This window comes from Malania oleifera, chromosome 8 (genome assembly GCF_029873635.1).
Source record: "Malania oleifera isolate guangnan ecotype guangnan chromosome 8, ASM2987363v1, whole genome shotgun sequence".
NCBI lineage: Eukaryota > Viridiplantae > Streptophyta > Magnoliopsida > Santalales > Ximeniaceae > Malania > Malania oleifera.
In genome coordinates this window covers 57,412,371-57,436,443 of record NC_080424.1, presented here as the reverse complement: position 1 = coordinate 57,436,443, position 24,073 = coordinate 57,412,371, and the positions used below count along the sequence as shown (strand labels likewise).

The window sequence follows — 24,073 nt, the reverse complement described above, 5'->3', positions numbered from 1 at the left end:
ATCATTTCATCCACAAGAAGTATTTAACAACCTTCTGGAATGGTAACTTCAACCTCTTTAACACCTTCAACAACCCCTGATCCTCTGCATTCCACACAGTATTCCTGCACAGTATATGAACAGGAAAAAAATGCTAACTAATATAATACACACCAAGAAATTAAAATAATGGAATTATTCAATCGCAAACACATCAAACCTTGATAATTTGACCCAATCCACGACAAAGGCTGCAAGTTGATGTGAAAGGAGGAATTGTAACCTGATAAAAGATATAGATAATACTTGAAACAAATAACTACTAGAAGAAAATATCCCATCATGCTTCTAGAATCATAGACAAAAGAAATTTTCCTCAGTCTATTATTGTGAAAGGAATAAGCCGCTAAAGAACATCCCTGAATCATCTAAGCACTTACTCTCCCAGTGCCTCTGCAAGCTGAACAAACATTTGTCTTGGCATCAAGGGGATGGCCACGCCCATCTACATAACAAGATACACAAAAGCATGGAAAAAACCATTTATTAAAATGAAAAAAAAAAAATGCAAGAACAATTAGCATCTCATGGAGACATTCAGTTGCCCACAAAGTTACTCAACCCCAACATTTATAGTGATGCAAAACAAGCAATAATAATATCATTAATTGTTAAAAGGTATGATATGCATTGTTGGCCCCCAACCTAACAGCTTAGGCTTTTAGGTAAAGTGGTTCCTTAACAATTAACATGGTATCAGAGCTATGGTTGCCAAGAGTTATTGGGCTCTAGTCTTGTTTCCCAAGTTTACTGTATCGTGCTATTTATCGTCTGTTTATACCACGTGCAATAGGGCTGATGTGCAGGTTTTTTTTTGGGGGGGGGGGGGGGGGGGGGGTGGTGTTAAAAGGCTTGATACATTGTTGGCCCACAGCCTACTAGCTTAACCTTTTAGGTAGAGTGGCAATATAAAAACAATAATACCACAGCCTTCACCATATATCTCAAGTTACTCTTATGGAAACCTTTCCTGACAATGAGTGCAGATTAAGAGTAAATCTGCAACAAGCCAGTACATCTCATTCTGGAAACATTTTGTAATAATGAATGCATGTTAACAGAAATTTTGCATAAGCCAGCACTGCATTCTATATGGTGCAAATTTCAGTATAATAGTGCAATTTTCAGAATAATAATAATGATGATGATAAGAACAAGAATAGTAATAATAAATATATTATATAGTTCCTATCTGCAAAATGTCATTATAATAGAGCAAATTTCAGAATAATAATGATGATATAAGGAGAAATATAATAATAATAATAATAATAATAAATATATTAGATAGTTTCTATTTGGCTTTTCCATTCTTAGAAAGATTTCTTCCACCTTTCTTTTAATAAAAGAAGAAACTAATATTAGAGAAGGAAAGAAAAAAAACAAGAAAGGGAGGAGGGGAAGCTGGAAAAGGTGGTGTTAGATTACCACTTTACCTAAAATCTTAAGCTATTAGTTTATAGGCCAACAATGTATATCAAGCTTTAATACTCCCCCGCACATGCAGCCCAACAGCACATGGAGAGATAAACACACAATAAATAACACCCATGATAGGGAACACAATAATTTTTTTAAACATCACACAATAAATATGGGCAAAAAAACTAGAACCCAAGACCTCCTGGTATCCAGCTCTGATACCATGTTAGATTACCACTTTACCTAAAAGCTTAAGCTATTAGATTGTGGGCCAACAATGTATATCAAGCTTTAATAGAAGGAAAGCAAGAAAAAGAAACGGAAAATAAGGTATAAAACAAATGCTAAGAAGGTCAGTCAAAATAATAGAGCCTTCCAATTGCATCGGATACAAGTAAGAGAAACCCCTGCAAACAGCACCTGTAACTGAAGACCAAAATAAAGCTGAAAGTTAACACTCTCACAAACCGCATGAAAAGCGAAGAAATCATCCCTAAAGATCCTAGCATTCCTTTCCAGCCAAATCCACCAAACAGTAGGCAATAAGACACAATCCCCCAATACCATACACTACGTCTGCAAAAACCCTGATAACTCAAAAGAAACAACTCCACTACAATGTCAAAGTGCAAATGCAACAAAAACAACAACCATCGCCAAGAAAAAGGGCAAATGCACAAAATTCTGCACACGAATCTCATACTCTAGTTGCTCAGCTTGTGCATTACACAAATATCAGGAAATAAAGCCCTATTACGCCTCCTCAACTGCAAAGAGTCATTAGTGTATATCTTACTGAAAACCAAACGTAACACAAAAGCTTGAACCTTGAAGGAATCATAGCCTTCCAAATAAGCTTCTCCAAAAGAAAGGAACAATCAATCGAGGATTTACAAGAGATTACAATCGCTACCAAAGCATTAAACTCTCCTATCAGATGAATAAAAAATCCAACACGAATCAAGAATAGTACTCAAAGAACTAACCCATCCACCTCTGTATCACAAAGACAATGATGAAATTGTAGATTCCAAGAAATAGACGAACCCTACGGCATGTAAACTATAGATAGGAGAAGTGGCAAAGGCAAGGAAAAGCATCATAAAGTGGAACACTCCCTTTCAACAAGTCCTCCAGCCCACAATTATAACAGGTCAATGAAAGAAAGAAAGACAATTATAAGAGATGATTCTCCATTGACTAGCACAGGTCATATGTCCACTTACCTTACCATCCCATCCATTAGGAAAATGCCACCACCTCCCAACAAGCTAGATAATCTTTCTTACTATCTCACACATCTGACCAAAGAAAATTCTTCATCATCTTCTCAACAATAAATCCTCTCTACATAATTCATAGTCATCTTAAAAAGGATAAAAAATAAATAAATAAATAAGAATTCTAGAAAAATGGCTGACACAAGCAATGTGACCCCGTTAAGAAAAATAAGTACACTTCTAATCAGCTACTCTCCTAGAATCACTCACCACAAATAGACCCCAAAAGAAACACAAACAAGAGTTTCCCCCAAAGGAACACCTAAGCATTACATCCAAGTAAAGATGCATAAGAAGAGATACCAAAGATCAAACCTAAACAAGCCAAGCCAGATTAAGACAAGTTCATTCTATGACCAGAAAAAAAACAAAGCTCAAAAATCTACAGCACAGTTAAAGCAATCATAAACCTTTGCAAATCATTTATCAAAGAAGAATAGTATCATCAGAAAACATAAAAATTGAAACTGAAACCTTATCCTTACCACCAACTAGCCCTACCAAAAAACCCAAATCCTTACTCTTGTGCAGACATCCAGCTCAAAACATCTACAACTAAAGTAAATAAAACGGGAGACAAAGGGTCACCCTAACACAAAACCCTGAAAGTTAAAAAACAAGCTCTAGGTTTCCCATTAACAATAATTTATATATATAAAAGGGAGATTCGATTGAATAAGAAAAAACATACAAAAAGCCGAATAAGATATCCTCTTATGACGAAAAGGAAACAGAAAAAGAAGCAACTACAATCAAAATAGCAAAGCCAAATAATGAATCCTTGTCCCATAGCAAAGAACACATGACCCCCTAAAAATACTTGCGTTATGCACCAAAAAAATTCCCCAAAAAACTGCAAACCCATGGAGTCAAGACATCTCTACTCTAACCAAAACCTGTAAAAAAAATGTTCTACAAATCCTCCACAGAGAAGAACAAAACCCTAACAACCACATGCCCCTCCCATTAGAAGGACAACATCTCCCCAAATACAAAAGCAGAACAGATAGTTCCTCCACCTCCCTATCATTTAAAGGCCTCCAAAACTGGGAATCCCAATAAGTATTAAAATTTTTAAATCATTAAAAAAAATTTAAAAAAAAAAAAAAAAAAAAAAAAAAGAAGCAATGACATCATTTTGCGCCAAAGAAAGACAGTAGAAACAAGGAAAAGAGATGAAAAGTGCAGAATCACCCAACCAAATGTCTTTCCAAAAGTGAATTCAAGACTCATTACTGAAAATAATAAAATGACAATAGATCTGAGCAATACACCTCTACGGACTCAAGTCTCAACAGAACATATTGTTCCCAGATAAGCAGCACCCCAACCCCCAACTTGTTTGCATGACAAATTTACTTTCAATAACTTTATGCCAAAGGGAGTTCTCTAAGGCCCCATTTGGATTAAGAGTTTTGTTTGAAGAAAGGAAAGGTAAATAAGAAGGAAATGCATTTTCCATTATATTTTCTCTCTACATCAAATATTATTAAAAATGAAAATTTGTTCTAATGTGATTAAAAATTAAGAAAAATTAAATATTACTCATGCGTAAAATCAAAATTTTAATCATTGATTTGCTATATATTTTATTTTCCTTCTTACTTTCCTCTATAACCAAACATGAAAAAATGGATTCCTTCATATTTTCCTTTCTTTTCCTTCATATTTTCTAAGTTCCAAACAGACCCTAAGGGAAACCACCAAAGTCATTTACCCATCAAAGCAGTATTTTTAGGCACCAACTTACCGAGAACTAACCCCCAATCTCCCAGTTAATCAAATAATCTCTCTTCTCCAATCTCCACTGCCCTCAACCAAAGAAAATCTATTAATTTTCTCAATTTTACCAATACAAACAACACCAACAACAACAACAAGCCTTGAGTCCCACTAGGTGGGGTCGACTACATGAATCCTATTCTGTCAATTCACTCGATCCAAAGCATTTTTCTCAATTAGATTAAGGGCTATTAAATCCTTCCTCACTGCCTCCTTCCAAGTTATTTTAGGCCTACCCCTACCCCTTCTCATGCCAAAAACCATAATTAATTCATTCCTCCTCACCGGTGCTCTACTAAGCATTTCAAATGTCCAAACCATCTAAGTCGCCCCTTCCTTATCTTGTTTTCAACCGGTGCTATGCCTAAATTATTCGTATATGTTCATTTCCTACTTTATCTTTTAAAGTTAAACCACTCGTCCACCTTAACATACACATCTCAGCAACTTTCATTTTTTGTACATGTTTCTTAGTTGCCTAGCATTCTGAACCACAAAGCATTGTACAATCACACAACACACTTAATGCACTTCTCTATTTTACCCAACCTGTCTTAATTCTATGTACTACATCTTCTTCTTCAATTTCCCCTTCACCTTGCAAAATAGATCCAAGATATCTAAATCTATCAGTAATATTAATCTCTTGATTATCCAGTTTAATCTTCTCTCTGTTGCTACTCCTTACATTACTGAAATTAAATTTTATATATTCTATCTTATTCCTACTTATCCTAAACCCTTTAGACTTTAATATGGCTCTCCAAAGTTCTAACTTAGATTCCACTCCACTCCTACTATCATAAATCAACGCGATATCATCTACAAACAACATATACCAAAGGATCTCATTTTGGATATTCTTAATAATTTCATCGACTACTAAAATAAAAAAGATAAGGACTCAAAGTAGAACCTTGATGTACACCTATTGTGATTGGAAACTCTCTAGAATCACCTCCTACAAGAATTCTAAAAAAAGACAACTAATAAAAGGGATAAGAATACTGATATGGATCAGCAATGAATTTTTCAAAGAACTAAGGCGTCGTTTGGTATCACTGTCAAAGATTAGAGGAATGAAAACTAGAAACGAAAACCAAAAACTAGAAACAAAAACTAAAAACTAGAAACCAGCAACCTGTTTGGTTAACATTTATAAAACTAATACAAATTAAAAACTTAATTAAAAGAATGCTTATTTTCATCTTTAAATCAAAATATTATAAAACTATGATTTAAATAATAAACTTACAAATAATAAAAATTTAAAAAATTACTATAATAAAGATAAAATTTATTTTAATTAATTTACTTAATTGTTCTACATTCAAATTTTACTTTACAATAAATATTTTATAGGACATGACAATTGAAAAATAGTAGTATTTTGTTAATATTTTTTTAAAATTATGCATATTTTCTTTTTAGTATATTTAAATTCATATGATCATTTAATTTTGATTTCAATTTAAAAGTGTACAAAATGAATAATTTAATCCAAAAAAATTACTTCTAGATATTAAAATTTGTAGTCAAAACAACTAAAAACCATAAATATGCTATTCAATTTTTGGCAAGCGGCTGAAAACAGGCAACAAAAATAGAAAATTTATAATAGAAACAAACTCATTTTTATAATTTGTTTTTTCACTATGCAAAAAAGAAACAGAAAACAGAAAACAACAACGATACCAAATAGGCTCTAAGAAACATTAGAGCTGCTAACTGGGTATTCTCCCTCTATATCTTCTTCCCTTCTCTCTCTCTGACCATTAGGTTTGTATTTATGTGCTTCAGATTTGCAACATGGTATCAAAGTTCTAAAGTACTCTAGACCTAATTGATTTGACTCAGTTGCAACCACTTCTATTCCTTCCTTTCTTTCCCTCGTCAACTCTTTACTAAAGATCTCTTCTCTTGTTTGAGTCATTTACGATTTCATCTCCTTTCCGCAGCCATGAGCAACTCATGTGGTTGCTGTGTGGCTCATGGTAATATGCTTATGTAAAAGAAGCCACATAATAGCCCTTGAGTTGTCATGGATTTGGTCATTATCTCATAATTAACAATATCAGAGCACAACATAATTTTCCTTCTGGTGAGCAATTTTTCTGTCTAGTTGATATGGGTATGGTTTGATTCTTCAGTTATTTTTTTCTTCGGTGAGGTAGATTTCGAGGGATGTCCTCGGGTAATTTACTTCCCATCAAGTTGATATGGGTCTTCTTTTTTTTAGCAGGGGTTTGGCAAAAGGTAGGCAATTTTTTTGTGATTCTGATGGTATACTTCGAGATGTTATTCCATTTCGTCAAAGGAGATAGAAAGATCTTCCACTTTAGGAGGTGTATTGGGTCTCATGTGCTGTGAATTTTAGAAAAATTGGGAGGAAAATGATCTCTTTTGGTTTTAGGGGTGAATGAACTTCATTGGGTAAGGGATCAACTTTGGCAATTCTGGTCAGAAAAGCAAGATTATCCATGGTTAGAAAAAATTCAGATCCCAAAATGGAATCATTCTAATGAGATTCCTAGATAACAAATTTGGAAAGTTAATTTCTATTGAGAATATTATGATTTTGGGAAAATGTTTTCACTAAGAATTCCAGATGGAGTTGAGGCATCTGGGTAGTGGAAGATATATTGCAAATTGAATGAAATATCTAAGGGTCAATGGAGTATGAAAGGAGGGGTAGGAAAAGATCCTTTTGTCATTCTTCTAATGTTTATGGAAGTCCAAAAGCAGGATTCAGTGTGGCTAGGAAAAGATCCTTCTTTTGTAGACATCCTCAAATCTGGGATTAGTCAGGATTGGAAGAGGGATTAACCAGGAACTATGGATGAAAATTGCAGAAGATGGATAAAAAGGTTGCCAGAGAGATTAGTTGGAATGGTAGATTGGCGGGGCAAAATCTTGGAGGAATTTCAGTTTTGAATCCTCCCAACTGGAGAGTAGAGGGATTACAGCCGGAGATGTTAGTTGAAATGATAGCACTGTAGGGCAAAAATCTTGGAGGAATTTCAATTTTGAATCCTTCCAAGACATGCTGGAGAGTAGCAGGTTTGGGTTGGCTGGAGCCAATGGGCCTTCTAAAAGGGCTTGCAATTATTGGCAGGATTAGTTCACGATTCTCTAGTGATAATTTGAACTTGCTGTATATGGGCCTAGTAGAGGAAGCATAGCACAGGTGAATGCTGTCAGGAGGAGTTGGACTGGAGGTAAAAAGAATTTTGGTTGGGCTGTTAAAATAGGCTCAAAAGCTGCTCTGCAGATACAGCTAATGCTACTGGAGAGGGAAAATTTAGTTCTGGGACAGAAGATGTGGTGAAACGAGGAACAGCTGATGAAAGAAGCCCGTGGAGAAGGGCACAGGGAGATCAACTATATTTGAAAAATTATCTGGATAAGGGAAATGAAGTATGGCGATTAGCTCTCTGATGCGTTGCAGTGTCAAGGGGGGTTGCTAAAGAAATTTGTTCTGGAAATAGTAGGAAACTGCTACCTTGGAATAATGCAAGAATAAAAGAAATCCAGACAACAAAGTTTGAGAAAAGTGAGTTAGATGTAATGGAAGTAGAGGGGAAGGAAGTGATGGTAGGGGATGATGGTTACGATTATACATCAACCCTAGAGTTCTTTGAGGATGATGATGATGAATATGACAGTGTATGATTCGGAAAGAGGTTTTGTTGGATCAATTACTAAAAAACTTTGGTTTTGGAGATGAATATGTAAATAAGGAAGCTACTAATTATATTGAGGCATCTAGCTCTGATATTGTGGAATTGGGGAAATGTGATATTTTCAAACAATGGGAGGGGATGACAGGGGACTCTGGGGATGATCATAGGTTGGTGTTTGCCATTTAAACAAAGATTCTGACCATCAACATTCCGTAGTTGAGGAAGGATCCCTGGCCATTGTTCCTTTTAATTCCTCATTCAGGCTTCCATTTCTCCATCAGTTCTCGCTGCTACTGAGAGTAATAGGAAGAGTTGTTTGAATGAATCTTTAGTGATATCTCCTATAACTACTCAAGGGGTTTCTGAGCCTGTGAAAGGTATCCATCCTACTCCTATTAATGAGCCAAATGTACTGAATTTTTCTATGTGCCAAAGGGAGAAAACTAAAGGGGTAAATTAACACTACCACCTGTCCTTTATGGGGTGAGAGAGACAATCGAAGCCCACGATGTCTTTTGGAGGAGATGGGGTTTAAATTGAAGAGTCCTTTACGTAAGGAGCTTAAAGTGGTTGTTTTTCCATAAACTTATTAGAGGAAGAAGAAAAGGGTTAAAAAAAGCTTTGAAAAACTTAATATCCTTGCAGTAGGGCTAGAGGGTTTGGTAAGGATGTAAAATTACTAAAATATGAGGCTAATTATTTGCAATGTTAGAGGCTTGGGGGATTCTAATAAAAGGGTTTTGTTTTTGGAAAATTGTGGCTAAGTATTCTTGTAAGGTCTTAATGCTATGAGAAACTAAAAATGTGTTGATGGGGGCAAAAATAGAGAACTTTGGCCAGATAGAGGTAAAAAATTGGGCCATTCTCCATTTGGCACACTGCAGTGGCTAATTTAGTGGACTGCATTAGGGTTTTCTTGACCTTGTCTGTGTTGTTGGAAGTGAAGGGTAGGAGGAAGAGGTGGTTTACTTCTATGTATGGTCCTTCTAAACCTACCTTTTGATCTCAGTTATTTGGGAGGAATTGGCAGCTGTGTATGGTTTGTGACTGTCTATTATCCTAGATGGGTAATTTGGGGGTGACTTCAATGTTGAGATTCTGGTTGGACAAACAAATGGTTGGAGGTTTTCGTCTGGTATGCAGTTTTTTGATATTGTAATAAGGGAGTGTGGTCTGAGAGAATCTAGCCAGGCCTATTTCTAATCACGTTCCTATTAGGTTGGAGTCCAGAAAGGTTCTATGGAGCCCTACTCCATTTCCATTTGAGAATATGTGAATGGATCGTCATGCCTATTGTAGTTGTGATGTATTTGGTTGGGAAGGATTTGGGTCTATGAAAAAGCTTAAAGGGTTGAAAGAAGAGTTTTCAAAAAGTAGAATTTTGAGGTGTTTGGAGATATTAAGAGTTAAAAAAGGAGCATTTTGAGTGAGCTAAATGTGTTGGATAAGAAAGAGATAGGGGAGGGTCTTTCTGAAGAGAAGAGAGTGAGGTAGTTAGTTTGAAGGATGAGATAAAGAGAGTTTTTCTTAAGGAGGCAAGGAGTTGGAGGTGGAAAAAGAAATTTAAATGGGTTAGGGAGGGCACTGCAACTCTAAATTCTTTTTCCTAAGGTCGCTGATGGGCAAACAAGGAGTAATCATATGAGAGAAATAGAGTTGAAGTCTAGGCCAATAGCAACTGATGAGAAGGGATGATAGTAGAAGAGGTCACTGATTTTTTTAGAAATTTGTTCACTGAGGAAGATTTACAAAAATCATAATCCAAGGTTTGAAGTGGATTCCTATTTAGATTGTTCAGATGTCTAGGTTGGTGAGGCCATCGAGGAAGATGAGATTAGGGCAGTAGTCTTTAATCTTGAGAGGGAGATAAGGCTCCTTAGCTCAATGCCATCAATATAGCTTTTTTCCATGAGGGTTGGGATGGGCTGACGCAGGATTTATTGAAAGTCTTTTATGAGTTTCATGCTAATGATAAATTGGGGAAAAGTGTGAATTCTACCTTATCTCTCTAGCGTTTAAAAAAAAAGTCTGATTAAGGTTTTGGATTTTCAGCCCATTAGTTTAGAATCTAGCATGTTAGATCATAGCTAAGGTGCTTGCTAATAGGCTGAGTTCTGTCCCTAATGATACAACTTGTCTTGCTCAAAGAACTTTGTGAGAGGAAGGCAGGTTGTGGGTGCTATCATGGCTGCTGATGAATTAGTGGAGAATGCTAGTTTAGAAAGAGTGGTTTTTTTTTTTTTGGATGATAAGAGAAGATAATTTCATTAGAATAGAAAGAATGTACAAAAAGGAAGAACAAGAACCCTTCCTATATAAAAAAGAAAACAATGAGGAAAAAAACAACAATGAAACTAACAATGCTAGCCAATCCTGCCGGATATCTGAGAACTTCACTCTTTTTAAGCAGCCAGCAGCAGTGCACCAAAGCAAGGCGAGATAATGAGTCCTATCCCATTACAAAGTGGAATTCAATTTTTTCCCCCATAAACATTCATGCATTTCTTTCCAACCATAATCCCTGCAGCACTGATAGAACAGCATATCTCCATAAAGCATCTGCACCCTTGCTTCTACCAAAACCAGAAAATGAAGTGACCAAAAAATCCTCCACCAACTCTAGACAAACAGAATGCTCTCCCAATAAATCAAAAAGATTAATCCATATATTCCAAACAAAGGCACAATGAAATAACAGACGAGAAGCTGTTTCTGAACTATCAAAACATAATGAACACACATCCGGAGGAAGTGCCTTAGAAAGTCTCCTACTTTGCAACAGATCGTTGGTGTCAACTCTATTAAGAAGAACCAACCAAATAAAAGACTTGATATTCTAAGGAATTTTGGCCTTTCAAATAATTTTATCGAGTGGAGAGGACATATTAGTTCTAGTCAAATGATCAGAAAAAGATTTGCAAGAATAAACCCCCAAAGAATCGAAGGACCAAAAGACTAATTCTCACAAAGGAAGGAAGATAATTCTCTGATAATAATAACAAAGAAGAAAGCTCCTCCATCTCCCTATCATTAAGAGTTCCGAGAAAATGGAAATCTCAAAAAGGCATATGACCATTGGATATAAAAATAACATTAGTATGCCCCAAAGAAAAATGATCAAGATGAGGAAAGGATTAGAAATAACTTAGTATTACCTACCCAGACATCTTCCCAGAATCAAATTCAATAACCATTACCTGAAACATATTTAGTATGAGGAATGTAGAGTAAATTTGAGAAATACATCTCCACAAACCAGTCAATCTCTCTCTGAGAAGCATAACCCTTTAAAAAAAACCAGCTGCAATAGAACAAAGTGCTGCCAAATAATTTATCCTATTTCAGAGCAGAGAACACACCAATCGTTCCCCTTAAAACACAGGAGCACTCAGTTCCAACCAAATACCGTGAAACACTGCAAAAAGATCTCATCTCCATCATACTGGCCCATCCCTACTTCTTTCAAAAAAGGAAAAAGTCATTAAATCATCCACAGATTACAAACAAACCCACCCTAAAATTACAAGTTTATGCTAATTAAGAAATGTGAATGAAAATTAATACCATTTGATCATGGACATTTTTTCTTCCTTTTACTAAGGCCCTTTAATAGGTCCCAATTAGCAAAATTTGGCCAAGAAAATGTATTGAGCAACCAACGTAAAGAGCAAATAACAAGCAAGAAAACCATGTGTGCGAGCACACAGATAGAAGCAGAGTATAAAAAATATCAAATATTTGGGCATTGTACGCACAGTTCTGCTGCAAAATTTCCAGAAGACAATGTGACAATAGAAGATAATGATGTTTTTTACTCACAACAGGAATCACAGGGAACAAATGCATCAAATGAAAGATGTTTTGTGCATCCTTTTGCAGCTTCAGAAAAAGAGAGCAACAGCTCCACCTACAGAATCATGTTATAATTATAATTTAGTAAAAAACATATATCTAAGGTATCTATCAACCTCATAAAAAATTGGGAATCAGATGGGAAACAAGTAAACCTGAATATCAGAAGCTAAATTCTCCGTCTCATTTTCAAAAATCTGTGGGAAATTGAAACATTTTTTAATATGATGAAAATATTCAGTATTCAGAAAAAAGGAAATAAAATATTAACATAAAAGACAAAAAACAAAATAACTGCAAAGTACCTCAGAGAAAATTTTATGGAAAGATTCAGAGAAATGAGTTCTGTAAGCATATCTAAACCCCTCTGAATCTCCAGCAGAATATTCTACTTTCTCTGAACCCCTAATACGCTCCTTCATAGTGCATAAAGAGAGTGGGGGGAATATTTTAAAAGAATAATCAATGCATGCCAAAGGCACAAACAAAATGACAACAATCACCAACAGCACAATGAGGAAAAAGCATGCTACCTTATCATACAGCGCTCTCTTTTCAGAATCCTGCAAAGTCTGTAAATCCCCATCCACAACAAATGAACGCAAAAAATTGTTATATAGAAAAGTAGGCAAGCACAAACTATTTCAGAATTCAAGACTATTTCAGAATTCAAGACAGGAAAAACCAAAGGATAATCAAGCTGAAAACATCACACAGACAAACAAAGGTAGGCTGCCACCCAGCTATGACTACAAACCTCATAGGCATCTCTTATCTGTTGAAATTTCCTCTTTGCAGAAGGATTGTTCTTATTTGAATCTGGATGATATTTTTTTGCAAGCTACATAATGTTATAAAGTAAGAAAAGTTAATGAGAAAAACAATGACAAGCTACATGCTGTTATCAAGTAAGAAAATTTAAAGAGAAAATAATCACAAGTTTGAGACTGGCACAACAAAAACCGGCACACTATTCCAAACAAAACTGAAAAACAAAAAGAAAATAACAGAATTTAATGTTAAACAGACTTATCCCCCCCCCCCCCCCCCGCGGGCGGGTATTCTCTAGATGGTCTTTTTCCACTTTTTATCCTAATTACAAACAATCATAATCTCCTCGTGTTTAAGCATAAATTAATTATTCACATACAATCTCAATCTGATAATCACTGCGGGGCAACGCATATGTGCTATTAAGCAGGATCCCTATTTAATCCTTGATTCCAGGAAGATACACAGAGAATTGGCCAGGTGAGCTCAAATCAGGATCCTTTTAAAAAAGGCCTAGTCCCTTAAAACTTTTATTTGCAAGCTTGAGTGTACACCAAGTGTCATTTGCAACATGATCCATCTGCTCTTTCCCAATTAGCCACATGTTGCTACAGCAATGGGCTAGTAAAACACTTCTCCCCCACTGGTTTGAAGTTATACATGGCATCCTTCTCTCATTGAAGAATGGCCTCACCATCAACACCGCAAATACCCCTCTTCATTGCATATAGGGGGCTTCTGGCATCATTTTCACTTGAGATTTCCTCTATCTAAACCAAACCTTCTCTCCATAAAAACCTTTAAAAATTGTTGAAATCACTCTTACACTTGTGCTCCCAAAGATACCTGTGGAGTAAGGACATTGTACCTCAATCCTTAACCACCTGGCATCCTCCATTTGCCACCCAACACTTGACTCTTACGGATTGTCCAGTTCTCTTTCAGCTCTATCTACTTCCTTCACAATACTCATATGCAAGACTAACTTATCCCCAAATTCAAGAACCCTCATCTATATTTTTGGTGATTTATTTAGAAGGAGAGATTGCATTAGTTAATGCCCCCAACGAAGAAGCCAAGCAACACAATCCATTACCCAGGAGGAAAACATGGAGTCAGCAGCATCACCCCAAGCGAGAAAACTCCACACTTGACATATTCCTCTGTGGCTAATTCAGCTGATTCAAATGTTTAAATCCTAAATGTTCAATATCCTCCCGGAGAAAGATGCTTAACCAAACTGTGGCCATTAACCATCAAATTATTATGTGTAAAATGCACCCATGGTCACTGAACCATTTACTAAAATCGAGATTACTAAACTTTGAATTTATCCGTGAAGGTCATTCACTTACCAAAACATCATAACCTTTCCATCCAATAGAAACGACCTTCCATTAGACCTACATGGTAGACACTTTTTGTGCACGTGGCAGCCCGGGTCCCACCTGGCAGACATCTCTCCATTTCCCTCAAATTAGGGGGCACATCTAAACACACCTCAACAACACACCATGATTATAGTGATCAAGAAGCAGCATCATGTTTTTGTGTTCTCATTTCAGGAAATTGATGGAATTTTGGGTTTGGTTTGAGTGATGGTCTCGTGAGTTCATTGACTCTATTAATTCATTTCTATCAAATATGTTCTTGGAGTCGAGCAGGATGAGTTTTGGAAAGAATGTAGCCTTCAAACTCCAGTCAGCTGAGTCTCTCATGATATTCTGTGAAAATCTTACTTTACACCCTATAGAAACATTAGGTGTTTGCTTGAATCTTGGGGCTGAAGCATTAGTGCCAGTCTGTGATATTTAAGCTTTTGGAGGGAGGCGAAGAGGCTGATAAGACTATCTGCTGTGATAGTCGGGGATTTCCTTCTACATTGGTAAAGATGAAACAAGTGAAGTTGAGGAACTGAGCTTTTTTCTTCCTAAACTTTTTCCGTGGAATTGTGGGTTTTTGCATGTATTCTGTCCGTGCTGCATGTCAAAGATCCTCACTGCAAATCTTTATCATTGGTGTTTTAAGGGTTTAAAGGGAAACTTTCATATTAGAAGTTTTGGGCTTCAAATTGAAAGTTCTTCTTTGTTTTCATCTGGGTGGAGGCGCGGCACAAAAATTCATGTTTCCTGTTTTCTCGTCAGTGCACTTATTTCTCAAAACATATTCACGTCATTACGAAGAATTGGTAGGGAACCCATCATTAATTAGGTCAAAATCACTGAAAATTGGTTTGTTTTGGTGATGGGTTTTGCAGAAATTTGTAGGGTTTTTTGCTTTCTTGAAGGAAGATGAGATATGCAAATGGCAGCAGTCCATGCTCCAAATGGAGTTTTGACGGGAAAGGGAAGAGTGAGGCCTGAATCCGTTGTTAAAGCTGCAACACTTGCTGCCAATCAGCAACCCTTTGAGGATGTTTACTACCATCAAGAGAGCACCCAGGAGTACTGTGTGAAGACTTCCTTGGTGAAGGCAGAATTGCGGATTCCTTGGTGATCAGGATAGAGGTTAAAAATGGCCTATGAAACAGGAGATTCTTCACCATAATCATGTCCATGGAGGAGTCGCATGTTCGCACATGACTTTTTCTTGGAGGGAAACTGAGTGGCATCAGCCAAGGGGCGACCCCAGCTACCACATACAAAAAAAAGACCTTCCACGTAAGCATTTCTAGCATAGGCCCATTTGAAAAAGTTATATTGTGATGTTTTGGTAAGGTGAGTGACCTCCTGCACAAATTAAAAGTTCAGTGACCACATTGCATTTAGTCAATAATTTAGTGACCACCATGGTCTTAAAATTTCCACGAAATTGTCAAAATTTCCGATTTTCGTTACCCTCCAAATCTAAATGGCAGTCGATTTCCGTCTAGCATAATTTCCGTCGAAATCTCAACGAATCATCTGAAATTTATTGAAATCTCGAAATTTTAGCGAAACTTGTCGAAATTTTAACTATACAATGAAATTTCGTCAAAATTCAAGTGAGAGATTCAAGAGTGAAGTGAAATTTCTCTTTTAATTTATTTTATTGAAACAAAATATTATTACAAGTGCTTTTGAAATTAAATGAAAAAAAAAAAAAACTTACAATAACATCTTATTTAACCATTCATATCTAAATTATCATTATTTGTTTAATAAATAATATTTAAATGATTTATGAATTTCATTTGTATTAACTAAATATGTTTAATGTACACATTATCTGCAAATATGTTTGATACACATATACTATTTTACAACTTTTCCGCATCATACCAAACATAGATGTATTTAATTTGCAATATATTAGTCCTAAAACTTATATTATTATGTTTGTTAACCATTTCTAAAGTTTCACAAAGAATTCCATCTTTTACTACTAATTTCTGTTATTTTTTCGAATCACAATCAAAATTGACATCGAAATCAAAATTTCGTCGAAATTTTCGTACTTTTGGAGCTTCGAAATTTGAGTCGAAATCAAAATTTAAGACCTTGGTGACCACATGTGATGCATTTTACCCTTACTATTATATATAATTTTTTATAATAAAAGAAGTTGTATTAAGGTAGAAAATGTACAATCATATCGAGGATACTAAATCCTCAGAAAATAAAATAAAAAATGAAAGAAAAACTCAAAAATAAAAAAATAAAAGCAAAACAAAAAAACAAAGACTATGATCAGCCAAAAAATCCTCTCTTTCAACCCTTCCCGTCATAGTTCACCAAATTAGCTAATTCCCTTTGACCCATGTTCACCTTGGATTTGCCACCATCAAGCCTGACTTCAGTACCTCCTTGATCAAACAACATGAGGCCCTAGTCAAACAACAACCTCTAAATTTCAATGTCCTTCCCAAGAATTTCATCTTGAACAAGAGTAGGCAGAATTCCATCCTTAAACCTTTTTATCATCTTTTGAGACCTCATCTTCAAGCATATTAATACTCTCCAAACCTTCTAAAGGATAAGGCAGCACATAATAAATCCCCAAGACAATCAATAGAAGAATCAGAGGAATATCCACACTGTTCCCAAATCTGGTCCAACAATAGACCTTTTTTTGCATTTGAACTCACAACTCTCTTTGATGTCTCCTCATCCAAAACATCTTCCCATCTATTATTTTCCTTACACTATTTTGCCCTCTCATTAATAGGCTCTTACACTATACTTATAACACCTTTGGAACCCCTTTATAGTTTTATGTGTTTTCTCACCAAACAATTCTCGCTTATCTTCAATGAACTTCCTCCCTTAAAACCCCATCTGCATTTCCATACAACAAGCGTACACCTTACCATTCCACAAATTATTTGAATAGACTCCCTTTTCAGCTTGAATTCCCAATAAACCAAAAATGAAATCCTAGTTTCAAAATCACAAGAAATAAAATTCTTAGAACCAGACTCCCCTCCCCCCCCCCCCTCCCTTACATTCCTAAAACTCCCCCTATTATCATTTTCCTCTAGCCGAAGAGCAGCATCATACCTATCAGGCCTTCATACTTCCATCGCCTGCACTTTACTTTTATCACAGTATCCCTCATCATGACTGTCAAGGATGCCATTCGAAGAAGAGCACAATATCGCATCACCTTGTGCTTCATTTGAAGATGGGCATTGTTCAGCTTGTTGCTGCTCTAAATGATGTTGATCCCCTGTATCCTCCCCATGTCGTAGGTGGAAAAGCTCCCTTATGTTCACGGGGTTGTAAAGAAATTTGGGCCTTCCCAGTTAAGTGGCCCATCTATGCTTCTGTAGAAGCTTCCCCACTACCCAAGCCCATTTTTAAATCAAAAGACTACTTTCGGGCCTCCTTAACCAATAAGCCCATCAAAGTGTTCAATAGGCTCATATTATTTTCAAACAATCAGCCCAAATCAATGTTAATTGGCAATGATCCAAGCCCAACACACTCTAGCTTCGTCATCCCATCTTCCATGTCAAAAACCCTAGCTGCCTTCAACTTTGTCTTCATCTTCCCATCTTCCGTTTAAGAAACCCTAGCCGCCTCTGATCTTAATTGCTCAGTCAGCAACGTCGCTTTAACTCCATAAGTTGTTCTTGCATAGCTATCTAAATGAACTCCTCTTGCAATCTTCCCCCACAATGAGCACAAACCATCTCCTACACATTCTTAGAAATTGATTGACCTCCACCATCGTAGACACTTTCAGCAACGACCTAATTCCATGATTGATTTCCATAGATCTTACTATTTTGCTCCATTTGAGCCTAAACCGACAAGACCTCTCCAAAGCAATAAAGGCATCCCCAAATCAAGACCATCCTTCCCCTTTCAACCATCCAGAAACGAAAATGAAATACTTCTTACCCCTCCAACTGTGTCCTATTTCCATGAATTTCTCTGCCCTAGTCATATGAATCCACATCCAATAATCAACATAACCCACTCAAAATCTTCAAAATCCTTTGCCCAACCTACCACCAAGAGCCAAGAACCCTTGAGAAAACCAAGAAGCTGCTCTTGAAGAGTCATACCCACCGATTGCATTTACAGTTCTTCTCAAGAACAAAAAGTGCTCCAACATTCCCTACCTTATCCAACCTTAGATGGAAGGACTTCCCTTCGATCTGGATAAAGCGAACCCCCACCATCACAACTAACTAGTGGTATCCAATGAGAGAGATGAGCGATAAAAGGGCAATTGCATGATAGAGAAAACCATCGCATCTTGTCGCTTTCTTTTTTCTGTGCTAATTTACAATGTTGTACGTAAATTTATATATATATATATATATATATATATATAAATAGTGACATACATGGATTCTAGAGCTGCCAAGTAAGCAAGTTTAACATAGTGGCACTTCTGTTGGACAAAAAGTGAGGCATTACTACACTTCAATGTTGATTGACCTAATTGTAGAAAAAGCTCAAAGTTCATTGACCTAACCACCCATTATTATATCTATCATACTACCAAGTCCCAAACCCCATTTTAATTTAGGTCTCCACCGCATCCCAACTAACAAGATGAAGCCTCTTGCTATATCCTATACCAACCCACCCCCCCCCCCCCCCTAAAAAAACCCCAAAAAAAAAAAAAAAAATACTTTATAATCTTCTCTAAGCTCTCATAATTGTTGGATCCTAAAAGGGAACAAAAAGAAAATATGGATATTTGAAAGACAAGCACCAAAAAGAGACAAGACGATAGGAGAAACCACCTAGTCAGTTGGGAAGTGGTCAATAGACCTAAGTCTAAGGGGGTTTGGCCATCGCGAATGTGGTATCCCAAAAAATCACCCTTATAGACAAATGGCTTTAAGGTTCCCTCTATTCACTCGCTATGGCATAAGGTGATTAAGAGCAAGTATAGGATCAAACAAAACAGGTGGGAAACAAGAGGCAATGGCATAACCTCACACGTGTGTCCCCAAAAATTCATGTCCCAAGTAGCTTGTTTTTTCTTTCCTCTTATTCAATATAAAGTGGATAAAGGCAAAAAAAAGTTCACTTTTTGGAGGACCTGTGTGTGGGAGAGTCTTTGTTGGACTTGAAATTTCGTCATTTATTCAAGATCTCATTGCTTCATAATGCTCCCATCAGCTCCTTCATTTCTTCTAAGGGGAGTCCTTCAAGGGATTTCCATTTCTTTAGGAATCTTAATTAAAGAGAGGAGTCTTAATTAGGAATCTTAATTAAAGAGAGGTTGAAGACCTCACCATCCTTCTTTCTTTATTAGACCACCACATTCCCACCATTCATGAAGACAAAAGGTGATCCCTCGGGTACATTCACTTCTAAAATCCTTTCTAACTCACCTTTTAAAACGTCCCTCCCCCAACCTTTTTCCTTGGAACCACATTCTTTTAAGGGCTAAGGTCCCTAGGAAGGTTCGAGCTTTTGTTTGGACCGTGATCCTAGAAAGTATTAACACGCAGATTTGCTTCAGGACCATACTAGTCAAAGGCACAAGGCACACTGAGGCGCAAATGGTGCCTGGAGCCTAGGCGCGAGGCATGAGGCAAAGGCGCACGCCTCATGGAGGTGAGGTACACATTTATTAATATTGTTCGTAAAATACCCCACATAATATATTCTTGATTGCAAACACATTAGGACTAATATTTGAATTTTACAATATCAAAATACTCAATACTAGGACATAAAAATGAATACTATATAACACAAATTTTCAATAACATGCGATGTTCATGCCATAAGTTCACAAAATAGAAGCAGCAACAAGCAGCAGAGAAATTTTATAAAAATAAAAAATTATACAGCCAAAGCAGCAGCAGTACAGTACTGACTGATGCCAGGAATTCCAGATCAAAGAAGCATAAATGCTGAGAAAAAGAAATTCTTCCATGAAAAAAAACAGCTCATTTTCCAAATAAAACTGCAAAAAAAAAGGGAAAAAAAACATTAATGAGGTGGCACAGAGAGCAGTTCAGAAGAAGAAGAAAACTTTGGAGCAGCAGAGAATAAATGTCAGCAAAAGAAACAGAAAGTTCAAAAAAAAAAAAAATACAGCAAAAGAAAAAATAAATTAACAAAAAGGGGGTCTGCAGCTTTGACTGAGAGCAGCACAGCAGGCTAAATGAAGAAGAAGAAAAGAAGAAAGAAGAAGAAAAGAAGAAAGAAGTCTGAGAGCAATTGAGTATTTGTGTCAGGAAAAAGTGGCAGCAATTCCATAATGCAGCAAAAAATAAAGAAAAAAGAAAGAAAACAGATGGTTGAGATTAAAAGAGAAGAAAAAAACAAAATATAATCGGACCATTTGTGAGGTAAGCCTCACTGCACCTCTTAAAGGTTGCTTCGCCTCAACCCCAGTAAGGTGCAAGCCTCATCGCCTTAGTCTGCCTCGTGCCTAGGCGCGCCTTTGACTACTATGAGAAGGACCCATAAAGCTATCTGTCCAAGCATGTGCTTCATGTATTATACAAGCAACAAAACAAATGCCCACCTTTGTGCATTGCAGGGTAGCATCGGAGCTTTGGAATGCGCTTTTTTCTCTTGCGGGGAACAGTGGGTGGCCCTGAGAAAGGCGGGAGACTTGTTATTGGTCAACTACTGGGTACTAGGGTTTTGGAAAGAATAGAAACAGAAGAGCTCTTTGGTTTGTGGTTGTCTTCGCCATCCTTTAGACCCTGTGGATTGAGAGGAATGCTAGGATTTTTAAAGGTCACTCAAACTGTCCACAGTTACTTTGGGATATAGCAACTTTCCTCGCACCCCTTTAGGTGCACTCTCTTGGTTTTTTAGCAGAATTACCCGCTGTCCAACCTCACGAGAAATGGGAGGGCAGCGCTCTTGTAATTGATACTTGCACTATTGTTCCTGGTTCCTTTAGTAGCTTATTGGTTTTTTATATCTTTTTTTATCCAAGGACTCATTGTCTTCTATTTTGTTCTTTGTTTATTACTTTAATAAAATTGTCTTTTAAAAAATAAATTAAAAATAAGGTTGCAACTTCCTAAAGACATGTAAGCCACCGTCTTCCAACCTCTTATCTCCTACCTACTCTCTCAAGCACTAATGCCAAAACTCACAAATTTAAGATTGTGACCCTAAGGAAGAACAAATAAAGATAACGGCCAAGATAGTTGCATAAGACAGTTAAAGACAGAAACTCTACTAATTTGCAATGATCCATTTTAATCCAGCTACACCATTCTTACACATGAGATCTTTGATCCCAAAACGTTCTCAAAAATTTTTAACAAAACAAGAATCTTGTGGAACTTGTCAACATTATCCTCTGAAAAGAAAATGGATCTACAAACTAAAGATTTGCCATTTCAACCCCATTCCTGCCTACCCTAAGCCCCATAATCACCCTTAGCCTCTAAGCATGAGAAATCATTCCACTTAACATATCAACCATTAAAGTAAACAAATAAGAGAAAGAGGTTCTCTCCATCTCAAACCCCCCAAGATGCACTAAATCAATTCCTACTTATGCATTCACAAGCATAGACATAATTTTAGATTACACACCACCTGTTTTAAAATTTCTCCAACCCAACCAAAAAACCCTTCTTCTCCAACATCCTATCCAAAAAATCCCCATAAACTCTATAATAAGCTTTCTCATAATACAATATAATTTTTTTTTATAACAAAAGAAGATATATTAGATAGAAAGAAGAGAAGGTACAACACGTGGAGACAAGGAGTCCACCAAACATCCTTAACATCCTCAAACACTACTCATTAATTTCCTCAATTTCAAAAGGTCTACATAACCAAAGAGCTCAAACCTCCTCAAAAGGACTCCATTCAAATCTCTCAATCATCAAACTATCATGAATTTCCTCAGAATTCAAGGCTCTATATAAGTCTCAAGTGTCTAACAAGCATCATATATACCATGTGCCCTTTACCTACTATTTGCAAAATTAACCCCACACCATTATGCCAACAAGATGGTGCAACACTTCTCTCCCATTTTGTCAGAACCTTAAATGGCCTTCTCCTATTGGAGGATAGCATCGCCCTCAAAACCACAAATACACCTTTCTTTTGCCTCTTTTGGGAGGATTTTGCCATGATGCCAACATTTTTACGTCAGACTTTCTCCTTCTAACCCAAACCTTGTATCCCCAGAAAAACTTATGCCTCATTAACATCACTCTTGCACTTGTACTCCCAAGCATCATCCTAGTAATAAGGACATCATAACTCCATCCTTACATAGTTACATGGCCCAATCTTCCTCCAACTAACACCTAAGATTTGAACTCCTGAGGATCGCCTGGTTTCCTCTCCTATATTTCCTCCCTCTCACTACTTCTTCTGCATCACTTGTCTGCTGCATTCCTTCATCCCAAATTAAAGAACCCTCGCTTGCCTTCGCTACCACTTAAAAAAAAAGAGAGAGAAACAGGATCACCAATTCCTAGTTGCTACCCCTATAAAAGAGGTGTTTTTTTATCTTTTGCATTTTAGTTAGGGCAGGGGAATATTCACAAACACATCATTCTTTTTCTTTTACTTTTCTTTATTGCTAAGAGGAGAACAGTGATCTGCTCATGACTCAATGACATCGTGAATATAGTCTTCCTGCTCCTCACCACATAAGTCTTTGAGCAGCATTTTGAGAGGTAAGCTTGGTAGCTTGAGACCTGATAACAATACCAGCAGCAATGACCTGAAGTACTGTCCAACATGCTTCAGTCAAGGTCCAACATTTTTTTTTATAACAAAATAAATATATAAAGAGAGAAAAAAAAATTTGCAAGCTAAAGGAGGACAAAGAATCCTAAAAGAAGAGCCAAATAAAATCAAAACCCCAAAAACAAAAAGGAAAAGGAAAAAAAAAAATAACAGAAAAACTAATTAAGAAAACTCTTTTTTGAACAGCTCATCATAATTAATAGAACACAGCAAGTTTGCTAGCTCACACTGTTCCTTTTTCACCTTTCTCTTCCCATCATCAAAACAAACTTCTTGACCTCTCGAATCTGACAACCACAAACCCATATTATCCAATAATTAGTAGAGACTGGCGTGGGCAAAATACCATTCCCAATCTCCCCCCTAACCTGCTGCTTATTAACCATGCTACTATCCTCCACGAAAAGAATGCACCCTAAACCTTCGTTCAAGAGCACTTAAAAAATAAGTGCTTATAGCACTTATCACTTAAAATAAGCACTTTTACAAAAAAGCGACGTTTGGTCACTTAAAATAAGCACTTTTACAAAAAAGCGACGTTTGGCTTGTACTACAACAAACACTTATAGTAAAAAGTGTTTTTCAAGAAACAGTTTTTTAAAACTATTTAAGTGAATTTTGATAAGCAATCTAAGATAACTTTTTGGTCACTTATAAGTGGCAATATTCATAGGTGGGGTCAATTTTGTAAATAGAAAAAAATTTAGTGACTATTTTATAATTTAAAAAATACATTAGAAGATAATCATATACTATTTTATTTTGTATTATAACATATTAATTATTAATGAAATATAATTCAATTCTGGAATGAAGAAGAAGAACCATATAGTAATTTAAATTAATATTAAAAATTAAAAATACTAGTTTAATTAATAATATCATTTTAACATAAATTAATATGATAATCACATGTTATAACTATAAATTAAGAACAAGATTATTGTTAATCAAAAAAATAATATTATATTATTTTTAATTAATAAATTTATTTAAATATTAATTAAAAATAACATTTAACATAATTATTAATTAAAAATTAATCATATATTATTTATTATGCATTATAACCTATTAATTATTAATAAAATATAATTAAATTCTA

The 24,073-nt window shown here is 36.1% G+C and overlaps 1 protein-coding gene across 4 annotated transcripts in view; it reads right to left on the bottom strand.

The window, feature by feature from the left end:
• The window catches only part of LOC131162037 (chaperone protein dnaJ 1, mitochondrial), a 93,735-nt gene that overhangs the window by 62,268 nt on the left and 7,394 nt on the right, over positions 1-24,073 (bottom strand). For all 4 annotated transcript variants that reach the window (XR_009138672.1, XM_058118138.1, XM_058118140.1 and 1 more), the window contains exons 4-11: positions 12,816-12,899; positions 12,592-12,630; positions 12,364-12,474; positions 12,214-12,255; positions 12,026-12,113; positions 420-484; positions 200-262; positions 32-104 (exon numbers count right to left, since the gene is read on the bottom strand). Coding sequence is in view for 3 of the 4 variants with exons in the window: in XM_058118138.1 (XP_057974121.1) it covers positions 32-104; positions 200-262; positions 420-484; positions 12,026-12,113; positions 12,214-12,255; positions 12,364-12,474; positions 12,592-12,630; positions 12,816-12,899 (565 nt within the window). In the remaining variant the exon portion in view is untranslated. The remainder of the gene's footprint in view (positions 1-31; positions 105-199; positions 263-419; positions 485-12,025; positions 12,114-12,213; positions 12,256-12,363; positions 12,475-12,591; positions 12,631-12,815; positions 12,900-24,073) is intronic.